Source organism: Betta splendens, chromosome 6 (genome assembly GCF_900634795.4).
Source record: "Betta splendens chromosome 6, fBetSpl5.4, whole genome shotgun sequence".
NCBI classification, from domain to species: Eukaryota; Metazoa; Chordata; class Actinopteri; order Anabantiformes; family Osphronemidae; genus Betta; species Betta splendens.
Genome location: NC_040886.2, coordinates 14,391,561 through 14,415,320, shown reverse-complemented (window position 1 = coordinate 14,415,320; position 23,760 = coordinate 14,391,561). Strand labels below are relative to the sequence as shown.

At 40.9% G+C, this 23,760-nt stretch overlaps 1 protein-coding gene and 1 long non-coding RNA gene across 3 annotated transcripts; one reads left to right on the top strand and one right to left on the bottom strand.

Annotated features, from left to right (window-relative positions):
• The first annotated feature begins 5 nt into the window (after positions 1-5).
• hbp1 (HMG-box transcription factor 1) lies at positions 6-6,567 on the top strand. 2 transcript variants are annotated; one of them, XM_029154796.2, is made up of 11 exons: positions 6-88; positions 1,490-1,633; positions 1,725-1,905; positions 2,945-3,065; positions 3,173-3,287; positions 3,578-3,690; positions 3,802-3,958; positions 4,123-4,267; positions 4,653-4,940; positions 5,142-5,283; positions 5,588-6,567. In XM_029154796.2, the coding sequence occupies exons 2-11, from the start codon at positions 1,561-1,563 to the stop codon at positions 5,603-5,605; spliced, it is 1,353 nt and encodes a 450-aa protein (XP_029010629.1). In that variant the 5' UTR covers positions 6-88; positions 1,490-1,560; the 3' UTR covers positions 5,606-6,567. The 2 variants fall into 2 exon arrangements, with proteins under 2 accessions (XP_029010629.1, XP_029010630.1); XM_029154797.3 differs by lacking the exon at positions 6-88 and adding an exon at positions 160-574.
• LOC114857888 (uncharacterized) lies at positions 4,448-5,696 on the bottom strand. Its single transcript, XR_003786287.3, has 4 exons — positions 5,562-5,696; positions 5,384-5,463; positions 5,130-5,292; positions 4,448-4,924 (listed from the first exon to the last, which is right to left on the bottom strand). It is a non-coding gene; the product is annotated as an uncharacterized LOC114857888 (long non-coding RNA).
• Positions 6,568-23,760: the final 17,193 nt, after the last annotated feature.

Below are 23,760 nucleotides of genomic sequence, written 5' to 3'. Positions count from 1 at the left end.
TAATCCACCAATAGGAAGCTTCCTCTTGAAACATTCATTCCCACCCGTCGAGTGAATGCCAGAGAGTTTCTTGATGGCGACAGGTCTGGTGAGTGGGAAGTTGACCACTTTTTTTCGATGAAATAACGGATTTAAACGCATTTTAACTGGAACGCTGTGCGACGTGCGTCTCTGCAGCGACGTTGGCGTATTTCATCGGGGTTGTCACGCGCTTATTCGACGTCGAATTGCGGGTTTGCTCGTGAGCGTTTTTTCGCTGTGGCGCTTTTTGTTTTGGCGATAACAAACCAGCTGCGTTAGGCTTTGGTGCAACACGGGAAGTCGTTCGGGCGCTGAAATCAGCTTTCCCCCGTGCAAACGGGCCCCAAAGGGCCGTGGTTGTTTTCGTGTCATTCATTTTGAACGGGGCAGAGGGGTTGCGTCATGCCTCAACTTGTTGACATTCTTTTGTTTATAGTGTTGGACCCCACAGCTCCTGGCTCGGAGCTGCGGGGCTGAGGAGCGGGGGACAGCGGCTCGGGCCTTTACACTCTCCGCTGGACCGAGTTAGACATTTTCAAGCGTTTTGCAGGCGGTATGCTGGTATATCCGCTTTAACGAAGTCGCCCAGCTGTTTGTCTGTGGCGAGCGTCGATCGGTCGTCTGAGCGCGGATGATCTTTACAAACTCGTCCATTTGACTTTCACAGTTTCTTTATGTAATGTTTGCCTCCGTTTTACAAAAAACGCAGAGAACATCATTTTCAAAACTGCTTGAAATATTTTTGCTCCTTCGTGCATTTCCCTGCACACCTTTTCAACTTTGTGTTTTCGTCACTTTTTTAGACGAATTTCTGCTATTTACCCATTTTGTTACGCAGTTATGAATGAATGAGCTCTGCTGCGCATGCGCCAAATCCCTCTAAGTTTATAAACAAGGCCTCCACGCAGCGGATCACGTGACCAGTCCCAGCGGTTTACTGTGTCGATTTAGAGACAAAAGACTAAAGGCTTCCTACCTTTAGCCACCGGCCTGTGCTGAACATGACTTTACTGGCTGCGATTAGAGCTGCTAGGGATTTTTTTTGCAGTTATTTTGCCTACAAAAGTAGTAGGTTATTATTTTTATTGCTATTATTATTATTATTATTATTATTATTCAAACAAACGATACCGCCATTCAAACCACATAGATTAGGAGTGGGCAGTTCCAGGCCCCAGGAGCCACTCTACTGCTGGTTTTCCATCTCCCCCCACTAATTACCTTAATCAGGTGTGTCACTTAGGTTTTCAATCTTCAGTTATTAGTGGTAGCTACAGCAGGCATAGTTGGATAACCATCAGAACAGTGGCCGTCTGAAATACTGGAATTGCTCACCCTGATATGGGTCAAAATACCAAAAGTTTAATTGAATTAGTTGTTGAATTTGTTATAAAAAATCTAATTGATTTAGATCTTTAATGAGAACCATGCAGTAGAATAATTTGTAATTGTTTTTATTACGTTACAGGCTACGATGCACGCCGAGCATACTGACCAGTAAGAAGTTTTTAAACAAGGAAAAGGCAGGACTTGGTGAGAATGGACGAATCTTTTGATCCACTCAAGTGCAATGAGGAGCTGCCGTCCTCACCTGGTTGCCACATGGATTATGGTAAAATGCTACACTGGCCAGAAAATGCATTCTTTTGTCAAAGCTGGGCTTTTTCACAGCTTTATTATCAATACTGTTAACATCTCTACAGATGACATGCCGGAGCTGCAGGAGGTGGAAGAGGACCAGAGGTCTCCTGGTTTATTTCAGGTTGGAGCAGGAGTGTCTCACCAGGAGCTCAGCTGTTCCCCCAATACCAACTGGCTTGCTGAGCTGGCCAACATTGCCACAAGCCCACAAAGCCCCTTACTGAAGGATGCACCACATCAGAGGTTGGTGCAAACACTAAGTAAAGTACTGGCATAAATTAAGTCTATGAAATCACTCCTGGTATGGGGTGCCGAATGTAAAAGGAGCACCTATAACTAGTTTTCTCACATTTAACTAAATGACACATGTTTTCTCACATTTAGTTAAATATGCAAAAGTCTAAATTTAAATGTTAAATATAAATGTAAATGGTAAATGTTAAATGATCGAACTGAATATTTAAGTAGACTCCACCCCCTATCCTAGATCAGTGACGCGGACTCAAACGCCTCAAACAGTACGCATAGCCCCGCCCACATCTGACTCTGGATCGGTGCACGAAAATACTGGAGAGAAGCCTGAAGTCGAAGCCATCATGGCCGCCAGCTCCTCCCGTTAGCGGAGATTGAACGGGCTGTAACGGCAGGTGTGCGGGCTGAGGCTCCGCTTCAAACTGCTGTTCTGTCGTAAACACTATTAATGGGGAGTTAAGTAGGTTTAAACAGAATATTGCTGTGGCCCCGGTGGAGAATTAGTTGGCTAACTATACTAGCTAGCTGAAGTTACGTCCAGGCTAAAAACAAAAGTTTCCAGATCAGATGTGGGCGGGGTTTGCGCGCACTGTTTGAGGTGTTTGAGTTCGCGTCTCTGATCTGAGACCAGCGCTGTTTGAGGGTAGGGGTAGAGTCTACTTGCGCAATCATGAATATTCAGTTTACACTCGGCTAACATTTAACATTTACATTTAGACTTTTGCACATTTAACTAAATGTGAGAAAACATGTGTCATTTTGTTAAATGTGAGAAAACTAGTTATAGGTGCTCCTTTTACATTCGGCACCCCATACTCCTGGAGGGGTTTTTGAAAAAGCAAAACTATTACAGAGAAGAATATATAAAGAAATGTTCTGTGATCCTTGAGCTTCATGTGTTTGCAGTCGTTTACCGGTTGACGTCATTGCTTTTGTCTTTACAGTGTAACTTGTTTAGTGTACTCTTCAGGAAGTCTTCTTTGCAACAGTATTATTCTGATGACCTATAATATTCTGTTAATATTTTCAGATCATCTCCTGTCCACATCTTTGGCAACAGTAATAGTTTACATTCCTATGCTCGGCCTCCTTTAGCCAGTAGTGCACCCAACCCGTCCAGAGGTCACCTCAGGGAGCGCAGGCGTGTCAGGGTAACCTTCAGCGTTCGGACCTCTGAGCTATATTCAATTCTGCATGAGCTGTGCACTGCCATAGTTAACTTTACTCACCAAAACATGTGATTTATCATACGCAACAGGCCAGCAGCGAATCTGAATCTGGAGTCTTCTCTATGTCCTCGTCCTTTTCTGACGATGAAGACATGGCCTGGTCTCACTCCTGGCCGTCCACAGCCTGGCATTGTTTTCTTAAGGGTGCGTACTTCTCCAGTTACTGCACTCATGCACACTTCACGTTAATTGGGAATTGTCTTGGGAATTGTGTATGTATACAAATATGGAAAAGAACATACATATTACAAGGTATGTTTTTAAGGTATGTTTTTAATGAATTGGTTAATGTTTTTATAAGCCATGTTCAAAAACAGTGTAAAATACCCAAATTCTTTGTCATTGAGTTAGAAATGATGACCTCTGCTGTCCAAACAGCAGTATTGCACCTTTTTAGAATCCCTTTTTTTAAATATCGCTTGATTGTCGTTCAGGAACTCGCCTGCGCTTCCACCGAGGTCCTAATGTAGAGTGGCAGGAAGCTGATGAACTTTCAGATGATGACTCGGATGATGAAACCATGATGCCTTCCTCCTCTTCTCTCAAGGTAACAGAGCTGTGACTTCAGTGGCTGTTCTGATGTTTTGAAATGCTGGCCTAATATAACTGGTCACTTATCTTGAGTTAAGACCCCTCTTATCTTATGTTTTGCTAACAGAGGTATGGTTCAGAGGGGCTGAAGTTGGTCAGCCACGAAGAGACGATATCCTTTGGTCAGGCGGTTCTGAAACTCACCTTTGACCCTGGCTCCCCTGACGACAGCCCTTTAACGGCCGAATGCCGACTGGATCACCCGTTCTTCGTCAAAAATAAAGGTAAAATAGCAGCTGAGCTGTTAATGGACTGTAGGTTATGTGTTTTAAGAGACAAACGCAAGGTGTCACTGACCATGGACAGTTCAGCTAAGGGAAACCTTTTTTCAGTTTGCGTAAAGAGCGGTAGGATCAGAACGGCCTGTCATCGACCATGTGCTTCGCAGGGTGGTCTTCCTTTTATCCGAGCCTTACTGTGGTGCACCATGGGATCCCCTGCTATGAGATGCAGCTGGGAGACGTGTGTCTGCCACCAAACCACCCAGATGCCATTAACTGTGATGACTCAGTCGTCTTTGACACTTTCAGAAGGTACAGTCCTGTAACCTTTTGTGTTTATTGTGGAAGATTTAAGTATGTGTTTAAGAATAGTTTACTGAATGCGCTGCTATTGCCCATCACTTATGACTTGGCCTTTTCACTATAGAATGTTACACTCATTTAAACATCTTCTGCAAAATCTGACAATAAGATTGCAAAACAAACTGTTCATAAAGTTCTCTATTATATAGCACATATGCATTTTTATTGTTTAAGTTCAGGTAATTATTTATACAGCAACAGTCACCCAGTCCTATTCACTGTAGCAAAATTCATAGTCACGTGTTTAGATTTCTGTAACAAACAACATATTTACAATGAAAAAATAACATGTTACAGATTTAAAATCACCGTAATAATTTCTGTCTTTCTCCAGTTATGACTTCACACCACTAGATTCCTCAGCAGTGTATGTGCTAAGCAGCATGGCCCGTCAGCGCAGGACCTCTCTGTCCAGTGGGGGCGCGGTCAGTCCAGACTGTGATAAACTTGAGCGCTCCAGTTCCCCACAGTCCTCTAGTAGCAAATCCAACAGGGGCCACACCTCAGGGACAACCAGTGGTGCCACACCTACGAAATGCAAGCGGCCAATGAATGCCTTCATGCTCTTTGCCAAGAAGTACAGAGTGGAGTACACGCAGATGTATCCTGGAAAGGACAACAGGTACGGAGGCATTTCAGTTACAGTTTCTATGTCACATCCTAAGCTTGATCATAGGCCAGCTTAACTGTAATGTATTTATGTTAGTAAAAGTGGCATTGACCAGACATATCAAATTCACAGATATGGAATAATAAGTGTTATGGCAAGATACAAATCTCAAACATTTTTCTTGATGCTGTTGTTTTTCACCTTTGACTCCAGAGCCATTAGTGTCATCCTGGGTGACAAGTGGAAGAAGATGAAGAATGAGGAGCGAAGGATGTACACCATGGAGGCCAAGGCTCTGGCGGAGGAGCAGAAAAGACTCAATCCAGACTGCTGGAAACGGAAGAGAACCAATTCGGTACGGCACCTGTTTATGAATTATGATTATTAGAGATGGGTCCCAATGCCCCAAACATCAATGCTAATACTGCATAGCTGTATAGTGTTTGATGTCTTACTGTCTGAGCTGCTGTGTCATCAGTCACCAGTAGCAGCAGCAGCTCACAGACACCTTCATCAGATCTACCTGTAGGAACAGCTGTTAACAAAAAAAGATTACTTTAGTTGCCCTAATTATTATTGCCATGAGACCCAGGTTGCACACAGACACTGTATTTTGATGAACTGTGCACTTACTACTGCTGTTGTCCTTGTTTCACCAGGGCTCCCAGCAAACTTAGCTCCTCCACCAGGGTCCCCAGCTGCTGGTTTTTTGGAGACAGAGTCTATTGAACTGCTTGACGCCTCTTCGCTCGCCTATGCTCTTCAGACTCGACTGTGATGCTGAATTCACCTGCTTTTCGTAACCTTTAAGACGAACCACAATTATGACTATAAACAAAATGTATAATCTAGTCACTAACAGTGCATATATTTTCCTATATCTTTAAAGTGTAGTCTTATTCCTCTGAAGTAAGAATGAATCCTCTCATTTATTTCACTTTATTTCACATTCAGAGTTGGAGCAAATGAGAGCCTGTGGTGCTATACTTCAGCCTAGGAGCAGAAAACAACAGGTGACTATTTATAATTGTAAAAAGGGGGATTTTAGACATTTTCACCACTGTTCATATCGCTTATATTTGTAGCATTCAATATATTGCACAGATCGATAACCCTTTCATACAGTTTGTAATACCGTATATTTTCTGTATTTGTACTATGGACAACTGTTTGTGATATTGCCCTGCCAAATCCTTGGTATTTGCCCGACCACCCTGCCACATGGGGAGCAGACCTTCAGCATGTGGTGGTGGGGTTACACTCAGACACAAAGCACTTCAGGCTTTCAATGGAAGTGTTTCTTTCTTTTGCACTTTATATAAATATGTAATCTAATCCTAGACCGCCATTGTATACTGGTGGAAACCATTTGTGTAATACAGCTACTTCAGTATCTTGTCACAATCATGGTCCAGCGGCCGTGCTCAGCTTTCAGGTTTCTATTGAATTTAAAGTGCTTTGTTCATAAATGTACAGATTTCACAGCCCCAACAACCTCTTGCACAGAATATCCTTGTACCATATTATAAATATTTTTTTAAAACTTGCATCATATTCAAATGTATGGTTCTTTTTCATAAACTGTAATCAACCTGTGGGGATGTTTGACTTCATGCTTCAATACATATATTTGCTTCTCCTCTGCCTTGATTCATTACCAGCTTCCTCCCATGAACAAGTTCATGCCATCAAATGATGCATTAAATGTCTAACAAGTAAAGTCTAAGGCTTCCTGTTACCAGCACAGTTAAAGTGTGTTTTTATTCATGGTGTTTGCCTGCCACATCAAACCTAGCATGCACAGATCTAACAAAGCGGTACAAACTGTGCGTATTGATGACTATTTGGTTGTGGGTTAAATAAGGGCAACGTAAAATGTTTTAATAGAGTCTTACACTTACTGCAGCTCTGGCCTCTTCCTCTGGACGCGACAAAGGATCTGAAAGGAAATGGAAAATCAAAAAGCACATCATAAGCTTTTTTTACTAGCAGTATTTTCATTTCTCAACATTTCGGAGAATCACGCTTCATGCAGAACAACATACAGTAATAGATCATTTTTTTACCACATACTATACTTTTACATGTTCTTTCCATTACATACTATCACATACTATACAATTAATTTCTTTTACCACATACTATAGTTTGACACTTTCTTTCCATGACATACTATGCTATGAAACTTTTTACTGCAGTCACTTTCTATAGTATGATACTTTTTTCACCACATACTATGACCTTTTTTTAAATCACATACTATACTATGAAGTGTTTTTGACAAAATACTATGACACTTTTTTCAGCACACAGTATACAATTAAACACTACACTAAAATAATTTTTTCCACCCATGAACTTTTTAAATCACATACTGTACTATACTACCGTGTGTTTTTGACAAGGTACTACAATATTACACTTTCTGGACATACCATAATGCTTTTTATTACTAAGAAACGTTTCTTACCACATACTATGACACTTTTCATCAGTTTTTTCCACAAACACTAAGTTGTACTATACTATGAGAGCCAGAGGGCACCATTACGCCATTCCTGTTCAGCAGCAGCCTGCAGCCTTCCCCTATGATTTAAATGCCTCCCATCTTAGTGTTTGTTAAGAAATAAGTAGTATGATTGTAAGGTCAACAAAAAAAGAATACTATATACAGAGTAATGTTAATAATAAATATTGTGTCTGTAAGAGAGACTATCATGTGGTTGTATATGAATAGCAAATGGTTTACTTGTTATTGTACTCCAAGTTAAAAATAAATGAAAGCATGTCAAATGATTTATAGACGTTGACATGATATTATGTTCATGTTTATGAATATCTAGAGGGCCTTGTTTGTCTGCTGGTAGAAAATGGTTTGTCTGAAAGGATGAGATTCATAGCACTGCATGTGCCTCATGAAATAACAATGATCAACGCCCTGCAAGCCTTTCTAGCATAGGGATCTAATTATAGCATATTCATAACAGCACGCTCCGGCATGAACTGAACTGAATACTTTATGGAGTATATGGAGAAAAGGAAACTTCTGATGTACCTCAGTATCAGTACTTGAAAGTTTAAATGAGCGAAGCAACAGTAGCTTTTTTCGGTCAGAAATTAAAAGCATTTGTCAAATGTAGTCACAGTTTTGTAAATTACAACACTGTCGCTGTGATAAAAGGCAAGTCACCTCAACGCAGAAGCAGAAATCAGGGTTGGTAAAGGAACATATTGTTGTATGCGTCTGTAGAAACAACAAGTGTCATCAGCTGTGCGCGCGTTTGTTTTAACGGCTGCTGTATTAAGTCTTACAAAGAAGCAACGTCGCCCATCTTTTGATTCTTTTACAGAATCAAATACTGGAGAACGACGTGAACAAACAAATGTAACCATCACATCATTCATTCATTGCACTCACGTGATAAAAATCACAAATGTTATTTTTTAACACATAGATTGCTTTAATCCCTAAAGTCCTTAGATGGGAACAATAAAAAAGGCTTGAAATGAACAATTACAATGGAGAGAAACAGAGAGAGGGATCATCACTGCTGTCTCCTCAAAATCTGCACCTTAATCAAGACTTCCTCATTAGGGGCAATTAGCCTTTGTGATGCACTGAGAGGTAGCAGAGTCTCAGTGTCTTCATCAGAGCAAAGTGCTTGTCACTGTGCTGTGGAAACATGACTGTTTTACTAAGTTTGTGTTTCTTTAACACTTGTTTCGACCGGGGTTCGAAGAGCTGGACTGCATCTTTATGTTTATGTATAGAGTAAAATCATAACCATATACATAAAATGCAATGCAATTCATCACACCAACCACAATCTGAAAGCACAAGGACGAATAAATGCTGATGATATTGGTCTATAATTTATCATAGTACACTTGTTTTAAGTCCAACCCAGCTGTATGCAACACTCCCAATGTTATGAACTAGTTCAGTACTTCATATATACTTTAACACATATATAATAAATCAAAGTTTTTAAAACTATAAAGGGGTAATTGCTTAAAGAAAACAACTAAAGATTGATGAAGTAAAAGAGTTCTTGGTCACAGTCCTTACTTCCTGATTTAGGTTTTGCTAAAATTGACACATGCCCACTGTGAGGTGAGCAAGTGTTTGCTGCAGGTCTGACAGTGTTGACAGAAACTCCATAAAAAGAAACCGAACAGACTCCTGCAGCACAATCCACTCACAATGATCCCCGATTACGTTTAGAGGTGCATGATGTCTCCTGACAGTCAGCAGATACAGAAAGATTTCAGAGCAACGACAGGCTGGAGAAAATGATTCCTTTGTTAGTCATCAAATTAATATGCATAAAATCTAAATATAACTGATGTAAAAAAAAAGTCGAGATGAGTAAAAGGAAAATTTCCTTAAGAAATCACTGATGACATATCATTTTGTCACAAAGGAGTGGACATCAGTAGGTTCTATATCTTATGCCACTTAATTATCCTTCCATTCTCTTCCAATGTTAATGAACTACATTTGTCTATGTACATGGACCATTAATGACATTTTATTTGACTTCACTAATGATATTTTGTTCCTCTGATCAAGCCAGGGTTTTTACATTCTCCACCCCATCAACCACATGTACACACAAACAAAAGTACTGAGCCTAGAAACATTTACTCCTGAGACATATACACTGATACTAATACATCAACAACAACAATTTAATGTCAGCCCATATACAGTACTACTGTAGTACAAACAGTATAGAAATAATACTTAAAGTCATACAAACAACATGGAAGCCGCCGCACTTTTTACAAGTAACTGAGTAAAAACCAAGAGCACTTACTGGATACAAGGAAGTATGATGGAATTCAAAGGCCCCACGTTGGGCCTGTCTTTGTCTCTTTCATTCTACAATTATATTCTACAACACATTCTTCTTTTGTCATTTTATACTACCCACATCTCGACCTGCCTATTGCTCTTTCCCTTGTGCTTCGGCGCCCTAATTGGATGGCATATGAACACCGTGAAAGGGGGAAAATCATTCCATTTTCTTGGTCCACAGGTTTCGGGCAACAGAGAAATGAATTGAATAAACCCCTGCTGATAGAATTTGCACTTCGGTCTGACAGCTGAACAACAGAACAGCCAAGAGGACAGAAATCACATAAGAGTCAAACAAAGCTCTGGAGAAGCCGGGGACACAACCGCCGGCATACTAATCCATACTAATGCACACGCTGAAGCTGCTGCCCCGGATTACATAGAAAACACACAAGCCCAGGCTGTGTGGCTTTAGCTGCCACAACTTTATGGGGCCAACTTTTTAATACCAACAAAAACAACCTGGAATATTAAAAGGTGCTAAAGAACTGATGAGCGGATGCTGCATAATCTTTTATCATTTAAAAATCAAATACTGTAAAACCCCAGGTTCTTGGTGTCGGCCTGTTTCAGTCTGCACTTCAACTTCCATTCCACCAGCTGTTTTACACTTTCTGTACAAAATACATCTATAGTTGCACTTATACTTATATATATAGTTACACTTTTACAGTGACTTTCTCGCAGTACTCGCTTACATGCAGCAAACACGTTCCTAAGTGATGCAGGGAAGTTGTAATAAGACTGTGCAATTTATAACAGCTAAGCCCAAAGCAGCCCTGTGTAAATGAGGCTAGCCACCTGAATGCAAGGGAAAACAAACTCATGATGCTGCACACTGTCTGAACAACAAAGAAATAAGTCCCTGAGCAGTACAAGTTAAAAAGCAAACGTGATCTAAAATGACATGCATTAAGCGTTTATTACTGCTGATACATGAAGTGATTCCTCATTTGGAGTCATTATACTACGGTTACAGGAAGAGGCTCAGGCTAGTATACAACTGAAAACATAATTTGCCTCATATCCTCATTTCCTGTGTTTAATATATTAAAATATACAACTCAAGGTTAGCTAATGTAACCATAAGATCAATAACCCTTTAGGCACGGTAGCTAATGAGACTTCAAGACAGAAAGAGCCAGACACTCGTCTCTGCTCCACTGATGTGATGAGTGTTAATAGGATGTCTATAGGTCATAAAATAGTGGCTAGTGAGAGCTCAACAGGAAATTATTAATTGATTCTTTATTGTGTCAGACACATTTGACATTGAGACATTAACACTGAGAGCTTTAGAAGATAACTGTATTATTGCTTTTGGTTTCATGCTGTTTGCTTGAGAGTTTTTTGAGCAGTTGGAGTCGTTTGCCTGAAGTGAGCCGTTTCATCAGGAGACCTATTAAGACATTATAAACCTGTACAGCGGGCTAATTCATCAACACAGAGGAGGCGCCGTGTCCAACATGAGGCAGCTGCTGGGGGTGTGACATGCCTGTGTGAGCATTACAGGGTGCGGGGGTGCTCTTGTATGAGGCAGTTATGCACAAGTACAGATGCGATAATTGGTCACGGACGAGTTAACGAGCTACCAACGGAGTGCAGTGCACAGCTCCACAGACAAGCAGTCATTTAGCTGTGGCTGTGTGGTGGGAAGTCGTTTTAGTCTGCTAAAATGGGCTGATGTTTAAAAACAAAAGACCATGACCACTTAAAGGTTAACGTGTTCACCGACACACCCACACATTACTGGCAACAAACTCCCCGAGGTGCCTTCAACGCTCCTACCAAAACCTATTAGCATTTCTGAATATTGGCTTCTTAATTTTATTATCTTAATCCTGTCCTAATCAGGATTGAGAAATTTCCATTTGAATTAAAAAATACACTGCAGTAGCAAATGGGAAGAGTTTAAATAGAAAAATGCAATGACTGTTTTGGAAAAATGCTGTAGTGAAAGTAGAGATTCTTCAGAGCAGTGTACAGTATGTGACTTAAAACTTAAGTCAAGGTAATCCTCTCAGTATCTCAATCAACTGATATGCTCATGACATGCAAATATCTTCCTGAACAATCTAGGCATATAATGAGGACCTTAAATTAGCCCCAGGATTCAGCAAGTCTGCTGAAATGTTGATATTTATCATTTTGCTAAAGGTAAATTTAAATTATTCTACAAATGATTTGAAGTGTGCTGCATTAATAAAGTGTATTAAATGTTATATTAATGCAGAAATCACCAGAAAGCAAAACGAGTGTTATCATGACAGTATTCCAACAGAGCAGCTGCTGACAGATAAAACAAAATGATTTGAACTTTCTGATCTTTATATAAATCCTGTACCTTACAGCACAGTTTGTGAGGCGCACTAATGTATACCACCATGAGTAACAATTAACCTCTGCCAAGGACACAGAACAAGGGAAGCAAGCTTTGGATGTGGGCAACTTATCTCTTATTGAATCTTTGAAGACATCAATGAAGGCCTAATAGACTGCTGCTCTAAGCCGGTCTGTGATACGGACAAATACCCAATATCTGGTCTGCCCATCACGTGTGTATATAACACCCAACACTGGTCCTCCAAGACACTGGCAACAGTCCAAGTCCCCATGAATAGTTTTCACATTAGCATTTTTTGGAAAGATCCGGATGGAGACCACAGTACAGTAGCTTTGTTGTTGGAAGAATATGCAGAGAAATAAATTATGATAAATAGTGTCTATTACAACTAGCCAACATTACAGACAAGCCAAATTTTACAAATGGCTGTGAAAGGTCAGGTCCGGTTATGTCTTACGACAAAAGCAACACGCCCTCTGTAATATTTGTCATTATCTGTCATCATATTGGGATCTATTCTAACTCTAAGACTGTGGCCATGTCCAAGGAACAGTCAGCGTTTCAGACATGGGTGAGACAGCTGGTATGACAGAGAAAGCAATGAATGGTTTTAGACAGGAAGTAGAAGAGGTGCAGCACAAGAACTACAACCTCATTTTAGAATTATCCAACACTGTTTCAGTAGATGTTAATATAAGCCTGCAACTAGGTTCAATATAGTCTCTTCAAAGACAAGAATTGTTTAAGAAAAAAATAGGACTTATTGATGAAGCCAAATATTATTGTCATATTATTTAAGCTGCAGAATGTCTCTCAGTGTGTTCCAACTGTAGTGGAAACTAGACAGACTAGAAAGAAGCAAATGAAACAATCTTCCAAATAAAAAAGGGGTTCACCACCTGAGAAGATCTTTTCATTGTCCCTATATCTTTTTATATCATATTACACAGACATAAAATCCTGCCTTTCCTCGCAGATTATTTATAGACACAATCATGAGCAGTTAGTAGCAGGACGTTGTTTTATAGGTAAAAAATGATTGTACTTGGCAGGTAATCATCAGCTCTGAATAAGACAGAATCGTGACTGATTTACAGTAACATGTGAATGTTGGCATGTACGGCCTTCATCGCCTCTGTTCTCCATCTCCGACGTAAAACAGACATGGGGAAGAGCTTTCGCAGACCGCAGTTATCATCAGTCAAACATCATGGAACTCATGCTCCCCTTTGATCAAATCACACTTTTACTTTCCAACATTAATATTTGTTATCCAGGTTATTAAATATTTCAACACAGGCAGCCATTTCACTTTATTACTCCATTTGTCAGGGAACTGTGGCAGTGAAGTGGGGAGAGAAAGTGCCATTTTAATGTGAAGCCTACTGACAGAGGACACATTAACAGCAACACCTGTATGATACAAAACTCACAGGATGTTTTATGCATGTGAATAAAATAAAGGATTTCTTTGTGTCTTTTGTTTGGCACACGGGCGCAAACACTGTAAATCTAATCCTCTCCATCCTCTGCCCACAGCATCAGGTAGTCGTCATTATGACATTACAACAAATGTCAATGAATAATTTGCTCTAAAACTTACTGGTTAAGCAGAAATAAACTGTCTGGAGCTGCAGCACTAGTCCACGACGAGCACTTACATGCTGCCACTCAGCTGGAATGGAATGATGTGGATTCATTTTCTGTAAATCTGAACATTTGTTTTGAGAAATGGGAAACACCACAATGACTACAGCAGATAGTGTTAGCGCAACGAAAACAAGGCTACGGAGTGACACAAACCCACAAAGTGTTGAATCATATGTACGTCGTCAGCCACAGACCTCAATATCAGTGCGAGTCCAGCCACAAATGAGCTTTTATTTGTAGGCTTGGAGCCAAAAAAAATGTTTTTCCAATATACAGGAAGGTGCTGTGAATTAAAGCAGACAAGACATGACATAGTTACACACACTCACAGGATATGGAAATGAAATGAAAATGAGAAGATGAATAACAAGCAAAGGAACAGAACGAGACAATGAACGTTGCGTACTGTTAGTAAGAAAATAAAGGTGAGAAGAAAAAGACACAGAGAGCTGTCATGGCAACCTTCTAAAAATGGCAAAGCAACAGTTAATTACCACCTCCGCCCACAGTTATGATGCATACATTATGCGGAAGGTGACAGGACACCTGCTAGAAAACCTCAGCTAGTTATCACCTGCAGGTATTTCAGGAGAACCGCGCGTCGGGAGACTAGCCTCGTTTTTTTACCTTTACAATTCAGTGCAAAAGATGGAAGCAAAAGTGTGAGGGAAATACCAAGAGATGTGCTGCTCTAACTGCCTCACACGTAGCTCGACACGCAGCCTCTGCAGCATCTGCCAGAGACCACGAAGATGATGCTTCATGTCATCATCGCTTACTGGACCGTTATGTTCTACTTTACATACTGGACCTTTAAGTGTCAGGGCAAAAGAAGCATCGCACTTAATTTAATATCAACAAATTGCTGCACAATTATCCATGTCATCGTCACGCTGCCGTTGAGCTGTTACTGTTGTCACAAACCATCCTGCTGAGACGCTGGATTTATGTTTGTCTATTAATTGTTATTTGTCACTTCTCCACAGGTTTTAATCCATCACTGTTGAGAAAACTGGCTACAAGAGTATTACTGCAGGACAGGAGAGGAACTGACCTCAGTCCCTCCTGAGGGGAAATGCAGACGGTGGAGCCGCCTGCTGCAGCAGTGAAAGGTTGGTTTTGCACAATAAGCCAAGAGCTCAAAACGAAAGATGTTCACATCTTTGATAAAACCCCAGTCAGACACTACACAAAGCTATCAGCTGGAGCGATCACCGAATCAGAACGTACGGTACAACTATGTGAGACTTAGAATTATGTACAGGCTGCAGGACAGCGTTGTTCCCCAAAGGACAGATGAGAGACATGCTAACGTGCTGCTGTGGGCAAAATAGATGTTCACTAATGAAAATTTGTTCGAGATTTGGAAAAAAGCAGAAGCTACTATTACTCACAAGTGTCAACAGGCAAACTGCAGACAGGCTGCCCACTTCAAAGATGAAGCACCAGCAGCACCTAATAAGATCCAAGAAAAGAAAGTGAGTGTGGGTTACAGACAAAGAAAAGACTACAGGGACGAGAAAGTTGGTAGAAACTACAGGGGTCACATACAAATCAGGAGAGAGTCAGCATTTCTGCTCCTTATCTGATAATCTGTATCCAACAAACTGGAAAACTGTTGTGGAGTATGTGGTCCGTGATGCTGATTTGGAGGAGGATGATTTTACTGGAACAAGTAGAGCAGTGCTCACTACCTCACACACACCAGCTCCAAGGTTCATCTATGAACACATGGCTCTTTAGCTAATCATCGTGGTTCTCTCCCAACAGATGGAATCACATGTTTGGACTTTCACACTTACAATAGGTGACGATCAGAATAATAAGTGATGCCTTAAAAACTCCACTTTAAGACGGTTGAGTGTTTGCTGTGTTTGGGCAGAGTTGAAAGCAAACAGCTCCCAAGATGTCTGCGCTTCAGAGGTTAATCTCCTCAGACACATGAAGCATCTGTGAAGCATCTTCACACAGTTTAATATTTTACAGCTAGAGGTAAATGAAGGGCAAAAAACACCATCTCTACAAGTCCTAAATTTAAATCCACTCTTTAAATCTTCTAAGAAAAAACTGACAAATTCCTTTCCTCCAGTTTGGGGAGCTTTAATGTCTGGCTGCAAAATTCCTCATCACAGACTCCAAATCCTCTCACACTTTATCTAAAAGTCCAAGCGTGCACGCACACGCACACAGACACAACACTCTGACTCTGAACAGCACATTCGTCTCAACATGCAACATGTAATCAACAGTTATTATGGAGTTGACATTTCACTGTAAATACTACTCAACACTCTTCAGCTACCTTGTAATTAGCATACAGGTAAAAGACAGAAAATTGATCATTTGCTAAACTGCTCCACCAGCACTTGTCCAATCATTGCCTGGCAACTGTAACTAGGCACAGCGGGTCTAGTCTCTTGATTTCTCTCCTGTAAATGCTGAGGTGGTATGAGCTGAGCTGGGTGTCTGGGTCTGTACAGTAGCTGCATATGGACATCAACTAGATATCGACTCATTTAACATGACAACACAGCGGCTCATGCAGCAGGTTGATTAATCGGATCAGAGTATGGTCAAGTTTGACGGTTCCGGCCTGGAGTCCTGCTGGATCGGCCTCAGAGGCCATGGTAGATATAAGGGTGCTAAATGACTCGTTGCTTGGGCACGAATGGGAGGAAAAAGCTGCTTAAATGTAGGTTAGGCCAGAGCATCTGGGGTTGGGGCTAGAAAATGGTGTCACCTCTCGAGGGGCGCAGCAGATTACTGATGGCATGGCTTGATCGGCACTGCAGGACACGGGCGACAGGTCAAAGCATCATTTGACATTAATACTGGGTTTCCACGAATGCTCACCAACGTCTGGCACATTTTTGTGAGTTGATAAATTACCTGACAAAACTTCTTATATAAGTAAATAGGCTAAATTTATTAGAGCCAAGCTGTCAAATATGAAAGGTTTTTAATCACGGTAGCTGGAAATCCGTTGTGAGTCTGAGAGAAACTAACAACAAACACATCAGGGCCCTAATACTTTGTGACTGTAGTGGACATTGCAGCCAATAGACCACTTCATGCGTTAGTAAAGGAGCACATCTTTATTTGTGAGCCTGTTTGGTTCTATATATCATAACGCTAGCGTGTATGTACCGTAATGAGGCTCTGCATTTCTTCAGCTAATCTGTGTAAGATATGTAGATCTAATTATTTTGAGGAATATTGCAATTATATCAAGAGCACAGAGAATTGTAGTGCATTTATTATAACAGCAATCCAAGCAGATTTGCTCATGGCTGCATATACAGGCTTTAGGTTTCCTACATGCAGCAGCCTGAACAGACCAATGCAAACACCATGTCATCAGCAGTGAGCGGGTCTGTGCTTCTAACACCACACCGCCTTCTAGTATAAATACAGCTAAGTGAACATGACGGGGAGATAATAAATTACTTATGATGCATTAGTTGCGATGCAGACTTGAAGTTGTTACTATTAGTGTCTTCAAATAAACACAAACCTCTGGAGACCTTATTGTGCAAAACAAAAATCAATATATAAATAAATAAAATACTTTAAACACGATCTTATCTAAATGTTCTACTGTGGAACAATCCAGAGAGGATTCACAGGTAAACCATGACATCCTTCTTAAAAAATACCAGAAAACCTGTTAAAAATGTGAGATGCATTAGAGAAAGTGGGTATCCTGAACCAGAGGAAGCATTCAGGGATCTGGTAAATGATCCCAGATGTAAATGTTAGAGGGAGATGTTCGTATCTGCACCGCTCCTCTCAGAGACTGAAGGAAAGGCCAGTACCACGCAATATCAAGGCAAATGTCTTCTGCTGAAGTGTTGGCGAATACACTTCAGTTCAAAGCACACATGAATGAAATGAATGCATTATTCATGCATACTTCTATATACTTTTTGAGCCCAACTGCTATTTTGAGCAGACATTCAACATTTAGAGAGATGTGATATGATCTATAGCATCACACAACTGACTAGCAGCGTTTACATACTGTACTATTTCCCAGCACCTTCTGTAGAAATAGCTACGGTGAGGTGGATGTTATTTCATCACCTACTGGATTATCACAGGGTTTAGTCTATGGAGGTGGTCCACTGCTCCCTCCAACGTGGTGCCGTCACTGCTCCCAGTGTCGCATGCTCCGCTAACTGGAGGCTTCATTGTTTGGTGTGGCGCCGTTTCCTCGTCTCTTCCTCCATCAAGCTGTATGCGGGTGGGTGGGGTGGGGGGGTTATTAATGAGAACAGCAGAGCCATGCATCACCACAGAGCCAAGATGGGGGAGTTGGTTTGTAATGGGTTGTAGCGACACTATGCTGAGCCCAGAATTAATGATGGCACGAGGCTCAAACCTGGGGCACAGTAGGAGGACCATAATGTACCGCTTGCCCCGTGACGAATAAGGCTGGGAGAAGCCGGGCCTAGACTGGGAGAGAAATCAAATCTCACTGGGAAAATTTGGGAGTGTAATGTTGTTATATTGCTATTTCACAGTTTTGAGCCCAGTTGCTGTGGCGGCAGTTTGGCATCTGATTCATGCACACGTCCACACGTTAATGGCCGGAGCATTATCAACATCATTTTATGTGCCATGACCTTAACCACAGTGATAATGAATCTTGTGCAACATATGCTCGTTTCATGTTGACATGGGGGGGGGACTTCAGCGTACAACAAGCTACACACTGGAACACACTGGCAATAGAATAGAAGCAGCCCAACCTTTAAAGGTTTGGTCTGTATTAACCAGTGCACAGCTAAGACAATCTGACTAAAAGCAATTTGCTGAATTAGTAGAAGCAGACTGAAGTTGGTACTGTGTGTGTACAATATCTAACTCTTTTCTGTGGATGCTTCAGCCTTTTCCCTCTTTTAAGAAGCAAGACTTCCTTTATGTTAAGAAAAATGAAAAGCTGCTGATATCATTATCACATTTATCTGCATCACCTTTTAAAATGTCAGTATCCACTCTGGCTGCTATAAAAAGGATGATTAGATAAAATTACTCTTTGTAGAGTTGAGTCACTTTGGGATCGTTGCCCTTTTGATTAATGTATGTACCTTTTTGTACATTAATCATCATTACAGCTTTCACTCAGTCGCAATTACATGGGATAACTCCCAAATCCGAGCTATATACTCTGAAGGGAGCTTTGCACAGTAGAAAAGTAGAGCGAAGGAAGAAACTTAACTACCCTATCACTAAGTCTACGTAGCAACGTACAGTACAGTGGGCAAATAGACAGTAGAAGAATAACATGTCATGCAGAAAACCAGCTGGAGTTCTAGGCCAGTGGTAACACAATTAAAGCTACATTCAACACAACCTGTGCTTTAAGGTCCCAGAGCTGAGCAATGCTGAGAGTCATGGGACCAGAAATAGGTCCTGCTCCCAGAGAATCTCATTTACTAATGGCTGACCCCTGTAACACGTCTAATGTCTGATATTTATAACTGCACTCGAACACATCCTTGACGTTCACTAATTCCATGCTACATGGAAGTCTTGGTGTTACACGTCAAGGCCTGCTTTTATCCAAGAACTGTAATAAATGAATCATTCTGTTTGAGATGTAAAGTACAACAAAGCCGCTTTAACAAAACATGAACACTCAGTGTCGTACTACAAGGATAACAGGCAAAAAGCCTTCGGTACATTATTCAAAAGCCTCAATGCACTCTGGTTTTAATTGATGTATTTTTTTTTTTACAGTGTAGGGACAAATACACAGGTACCTTGGTACAGCTGCTCATCACAGCCAGCATTACAGTTACATACAGTATCCTTTCTGTGGGATTAGACCAGCTGGGCTACACTGCGGCTCTGCCTCTCCATGCATTTCAGTGAGGCTTGGGTGCCCATGACCCTGTCACTGGTTCCACTCTTGTTAGATCTTGGCCAAGGCCCCACAAGGTCCAACCGTCACCACTGGGTTCCCGTCAAAACTCCTGCTTTCACCTCATCAACTTCAAGAGCAGACTGTTGACAGACTTGCAGCCTTGACATATCCCATCGCCTGACAGGTGTCACAGCGTTGAGTAAATCAATACTACACATTCTACTGTAACACATCAGAGCTTTTAATGCTGCTGCCGGTCGTTGTGGGTAGAAGAGAGGAAACTAATTCCTGCGCGGTGCACAGCCTAATGGTTTTGGTTATACAGAGGCTGTCAGACATTTTTCACAGTGCACTGAAGCCAAAAGAGACCAAGACAAAGACTGGACAGACAAGCAGTCCAACACATGAATGAGCAGAAGCCAGATGAGAAGAAGCAATATTTCGTCTGAGAAGATGTCTACTTTTCATCGCTACTTCATAAAAAACTAGCTTCTTGGGTTTTTTTTTTCTCAGGTGGAACAACAACAACAACAACAACAACAACACATATTTAGCATATTACTGTACATACAAATTTGGATCCAAATATGACTACAATTGATTTTAAATAACTGAGGTGCAGCTTGTAATAAGAACATGGTAATTTATGATAACTTATGACAATTACCTACGTTAACATATGGTTATGTCTCAAGAATGATGACACATTGTTTTAGCAATGTTTTACAATCTCACAATACAGACACAAACACTCCATAACATTATGCAGATATAAAATCTGCTAGATAAATATGGATGATGCTATCAAAGGCTCGAGATGTAAACAGAAAAACGTGGGTTCTGAATGCAAAAACCAATTAACACAAGATCCCTGCCCCACTAACTATACAGAATCAATAAACCAGGAATACACTGTGCCAGAGGGAAGTAGAAGCAGGACACAGTGAGTTTAATGTTGCTTCCTTGACCCATGCTGCAAGATGCAAAGCTTCTAAGTAGTAGTAAGTAGGACTGTGGAGCCCGTGATCTGTAGCTGTGCTGCATTTTCAATTCCACAGGAGGAGTTAAAAATAATAATAATAAATGTTATACATTATTATAATAAATATTATAGAAGATTATTAGTCAGCATCTCAGGTGCAGTATTATTAATTATATCCAGTAAAAAACAACACACGTTAAATACCTATATTATAATGATTAAGAATTTATGAGGGCCAGTGACTAACTGGCCAAAAATACCCTGACAACAGAAACTGTCTGACGCGCAGCAAAAAGTTATTACCCTCAGCTCAATATGTGACCTGAGGCAGAAGGAGCAGTGACAAGTCAAACAAGCTGTGTGTAAACATTTCCTCGGCTCAGTGAAGGGGGTACAGAAAGATGATGACAGGCACCGGAGGATAAACTCTGGAATCGATTAGGACGGAGGCAGCGATGATCATGTTAAAACAGCTCTGCCACTGCCAGCACGAAATACACTCACAGTAGGACACCAATGCCACTTGTGGAGAGAGACGCTCTGCGATGAGCACACAGTGATTCAACACAGAGCTCAAAGGTTCTATTACAATTTAATGGAAACAGTTAGTTATGCCTATAGGTTTGATTCCCCAACAGTGCAGCTTATTATTGTGAAACCAGCAAAGGACCAAACCAAATCAAGCTGACCAAATACAACTTCGCATATTTGTATAAAACGTTGGTGCAACCCAAATTTCAGTAGCAGAAGATGATTAATTACTTTTTGGGATTTGAGGTTAAAAGAAACTGTCCTAATTCAAGCAGAAGAAACGCTGCTCTAAGGCTCTTGTTGCTCTCATTCAGATGTGTGTCAGGTGTGAGAGAAACATAATTCACCTTTGTCTGCAGGACGTTCAAACAGTTGGTATCGCTCGAACTAAAGTTAAGTTTGTGACAGAGTTTGCTGTGAAGGTATCTGTGCTCATAGCCTAAATTATTATTCACTACAGAACCAGAAATGTCAAAAAGCTGCACCGTCAGGCCGGCAGCTCTTTTATGTGCTGCAATGCCTGGCTGTGCATACCAGTAACGCTACAGTGTCTGCTGTCACTACTCTAAATAATACCCCAAATGGTTTTGGCAGCAAAGTGTAGCATAAAGGCTTTTAATATGTGATGAATTTTAAAATCCGCTTATAATCCAGCCCTTGTTCAACCTTGTACAAGATTTGGAAGCACTTCCTTCTGTGCATTTAACACATTTAAACAAGGGGGGAGAATTAGCAACATAATTGTCTCTATATTCACTGGCAGCTTCACCCTATGCTACTGACAATGCAGGGAGGAGCACATATGCAGACGCACCCTAAACAACTGCACTAATGCAAAGTGCATCCACAAGTGTGCAGTGAACCTCAACCAGGTTTGAAACAGCTGGTTGGTGTGCATCCAGACTGAAGTGTCTGAAGTGTCTATTCAGTAATCTGAAAGGCAGTGGAGCATCTGTACAGGGGCACAGCAGTCTCCTGCACAAGCACAGGCAGAATGCTAATGCCGTTAGGCTCACCTCTGTCCTCTCTCCTTTCTGAAACATGCAAGGGCAATGCTGCATTAATCATGGATTCACATCCCTCCTCTTACCAGCTTCCACACACACGCAGAACCACACCACCTCCTCCTGCTCCTTTCACTCAGTCAAGTTTGTGTATTTGATTCCATTCTGCACAAAATCATTAAAGTGTCCTGTTTAACCTGAGAAGCACGAGATGTTTAGATCAATGTAATCAGTCTGCTGTTAATAAACTAACTACATGTACATGCCTCTGCACTGCAGCAGAGAATAGAGCATCATTCACATGCACATAATCTCACATCTCTCTTAAACACCCACTTTAATGTACTGTACAAAACCTCCACGCACACACACACACAACAATGCAGTGCACTCCCATTTTCTGCTCCATCGCTCTGAGAAAAATGAGTGGGAAAGAGATACAGAGGCACATAGTTGTATCTCTGAATTTCATTTGAAAAAAAAAAAGAAAAGAGAAAACCCACACTTCAAGAGAAACAAAAATATCAAACACACATTTTTCTGCACAAACCTGTGCAGAAAAGTCCAAGGGACAGAAGAGCTGCGAACAGGCAGATGAGCAGTGAGACTATAAGATCTTCTTTTATTCATAATTAATAAATATTACAGCGGGAGACAGATAGCCGCGTGCCAGACAATGAAGTGGGCAATTAGCTGTGTTAACCCTGATATGAGGACACTGTATTTCACTAAAGCAAATGCTCTGCATAGAACCTTAATAACAGTCAATAGAAATGTGCACAAAACACCGTGCAGTATGAGCATGGCACTGTAAATGACCAGCAATGTCTTCAGCCAAATACAATCATATAACTACTGTTTTCACTGTTGTGGCCCATCTCAGACCCACACTGCTGCAGTCCAGTCATATTTCTGCACATGCAAGTAAATTTTGAGTCTGATTTGGAGACAGTGGAGCAAGAAGCATAGCTGTAGTAACATTAGGCCCAACTTTCTCTTTCAAACCGGCAGAGGAAGCAAATATTTTGCTCCTACTGGTCTAATTTTCTTACAAGAAAAAATGTATAATTCAATTACACCACACTAACAATTATAATGCATCTACAGCAGCTGTTCAAAGCAGCATTAAATACTGGGCAGGAAGAAGCTACAGAGGCACACACAAAACAGGCAGCTGTCAGATGAGCTGCATGATCAATAGTCTTTTTATTGCTTTACCAGGCTGAAAACAAGACTCCGTGTTTAGGCACTAATGCAATTCACCAACCCTGATCAATACAGAGCTGGAGCTGCTGATTTCAACAAAGAGGAAGAGTAGAGACAAGATGACACACAATACTTTTATTAAAATCGTATTCCAAAATGTGACCTAAAGCAAAACAACAACAAATATACTTGTGCCTTGTTCACTGAAATGTTTGGGAATAACCAATGAGAAAATGTCGCCATCAAAAATTCATTATAATCATTAAACAAGGACATTATCCAAGTGTACTTTACTTTGATGGTGTTTGAAAAAATTCAAAGGGCACATACAGATGGAGTTGAAGATGACAGGTGTGTTCCAAAAAGAGCGCGCTGTGAGAGAATG

What these genes read in the sequence shown, in the direction of transcription:
- hbp1 (XM_029154796.2), top strand. Translation starts at nt 1,561, where the DNA reads ATGGACGAATCTTTTGATCCACTCAAGTGCAATGAGGAGCTGCCGTCC. An exon ending in TGGTTGCCACATGGATTATG is followed by an intron (nt 1,634 to 1,724) that starts GTAAAATGCTAC and finishes ACATCTCTACAG; the next exon opens with ATGACATGCCGGAGCTGCAG. An exon ending in GTTCTTCGTCAAAAATAAAG is followed by an intron (nt 3,959 to 4,122) that starts GTAAAATAGCAG and finishes TGTGCTTCGCAG; the next exon opens with GGTGGTCTTCCTTTTATCCG.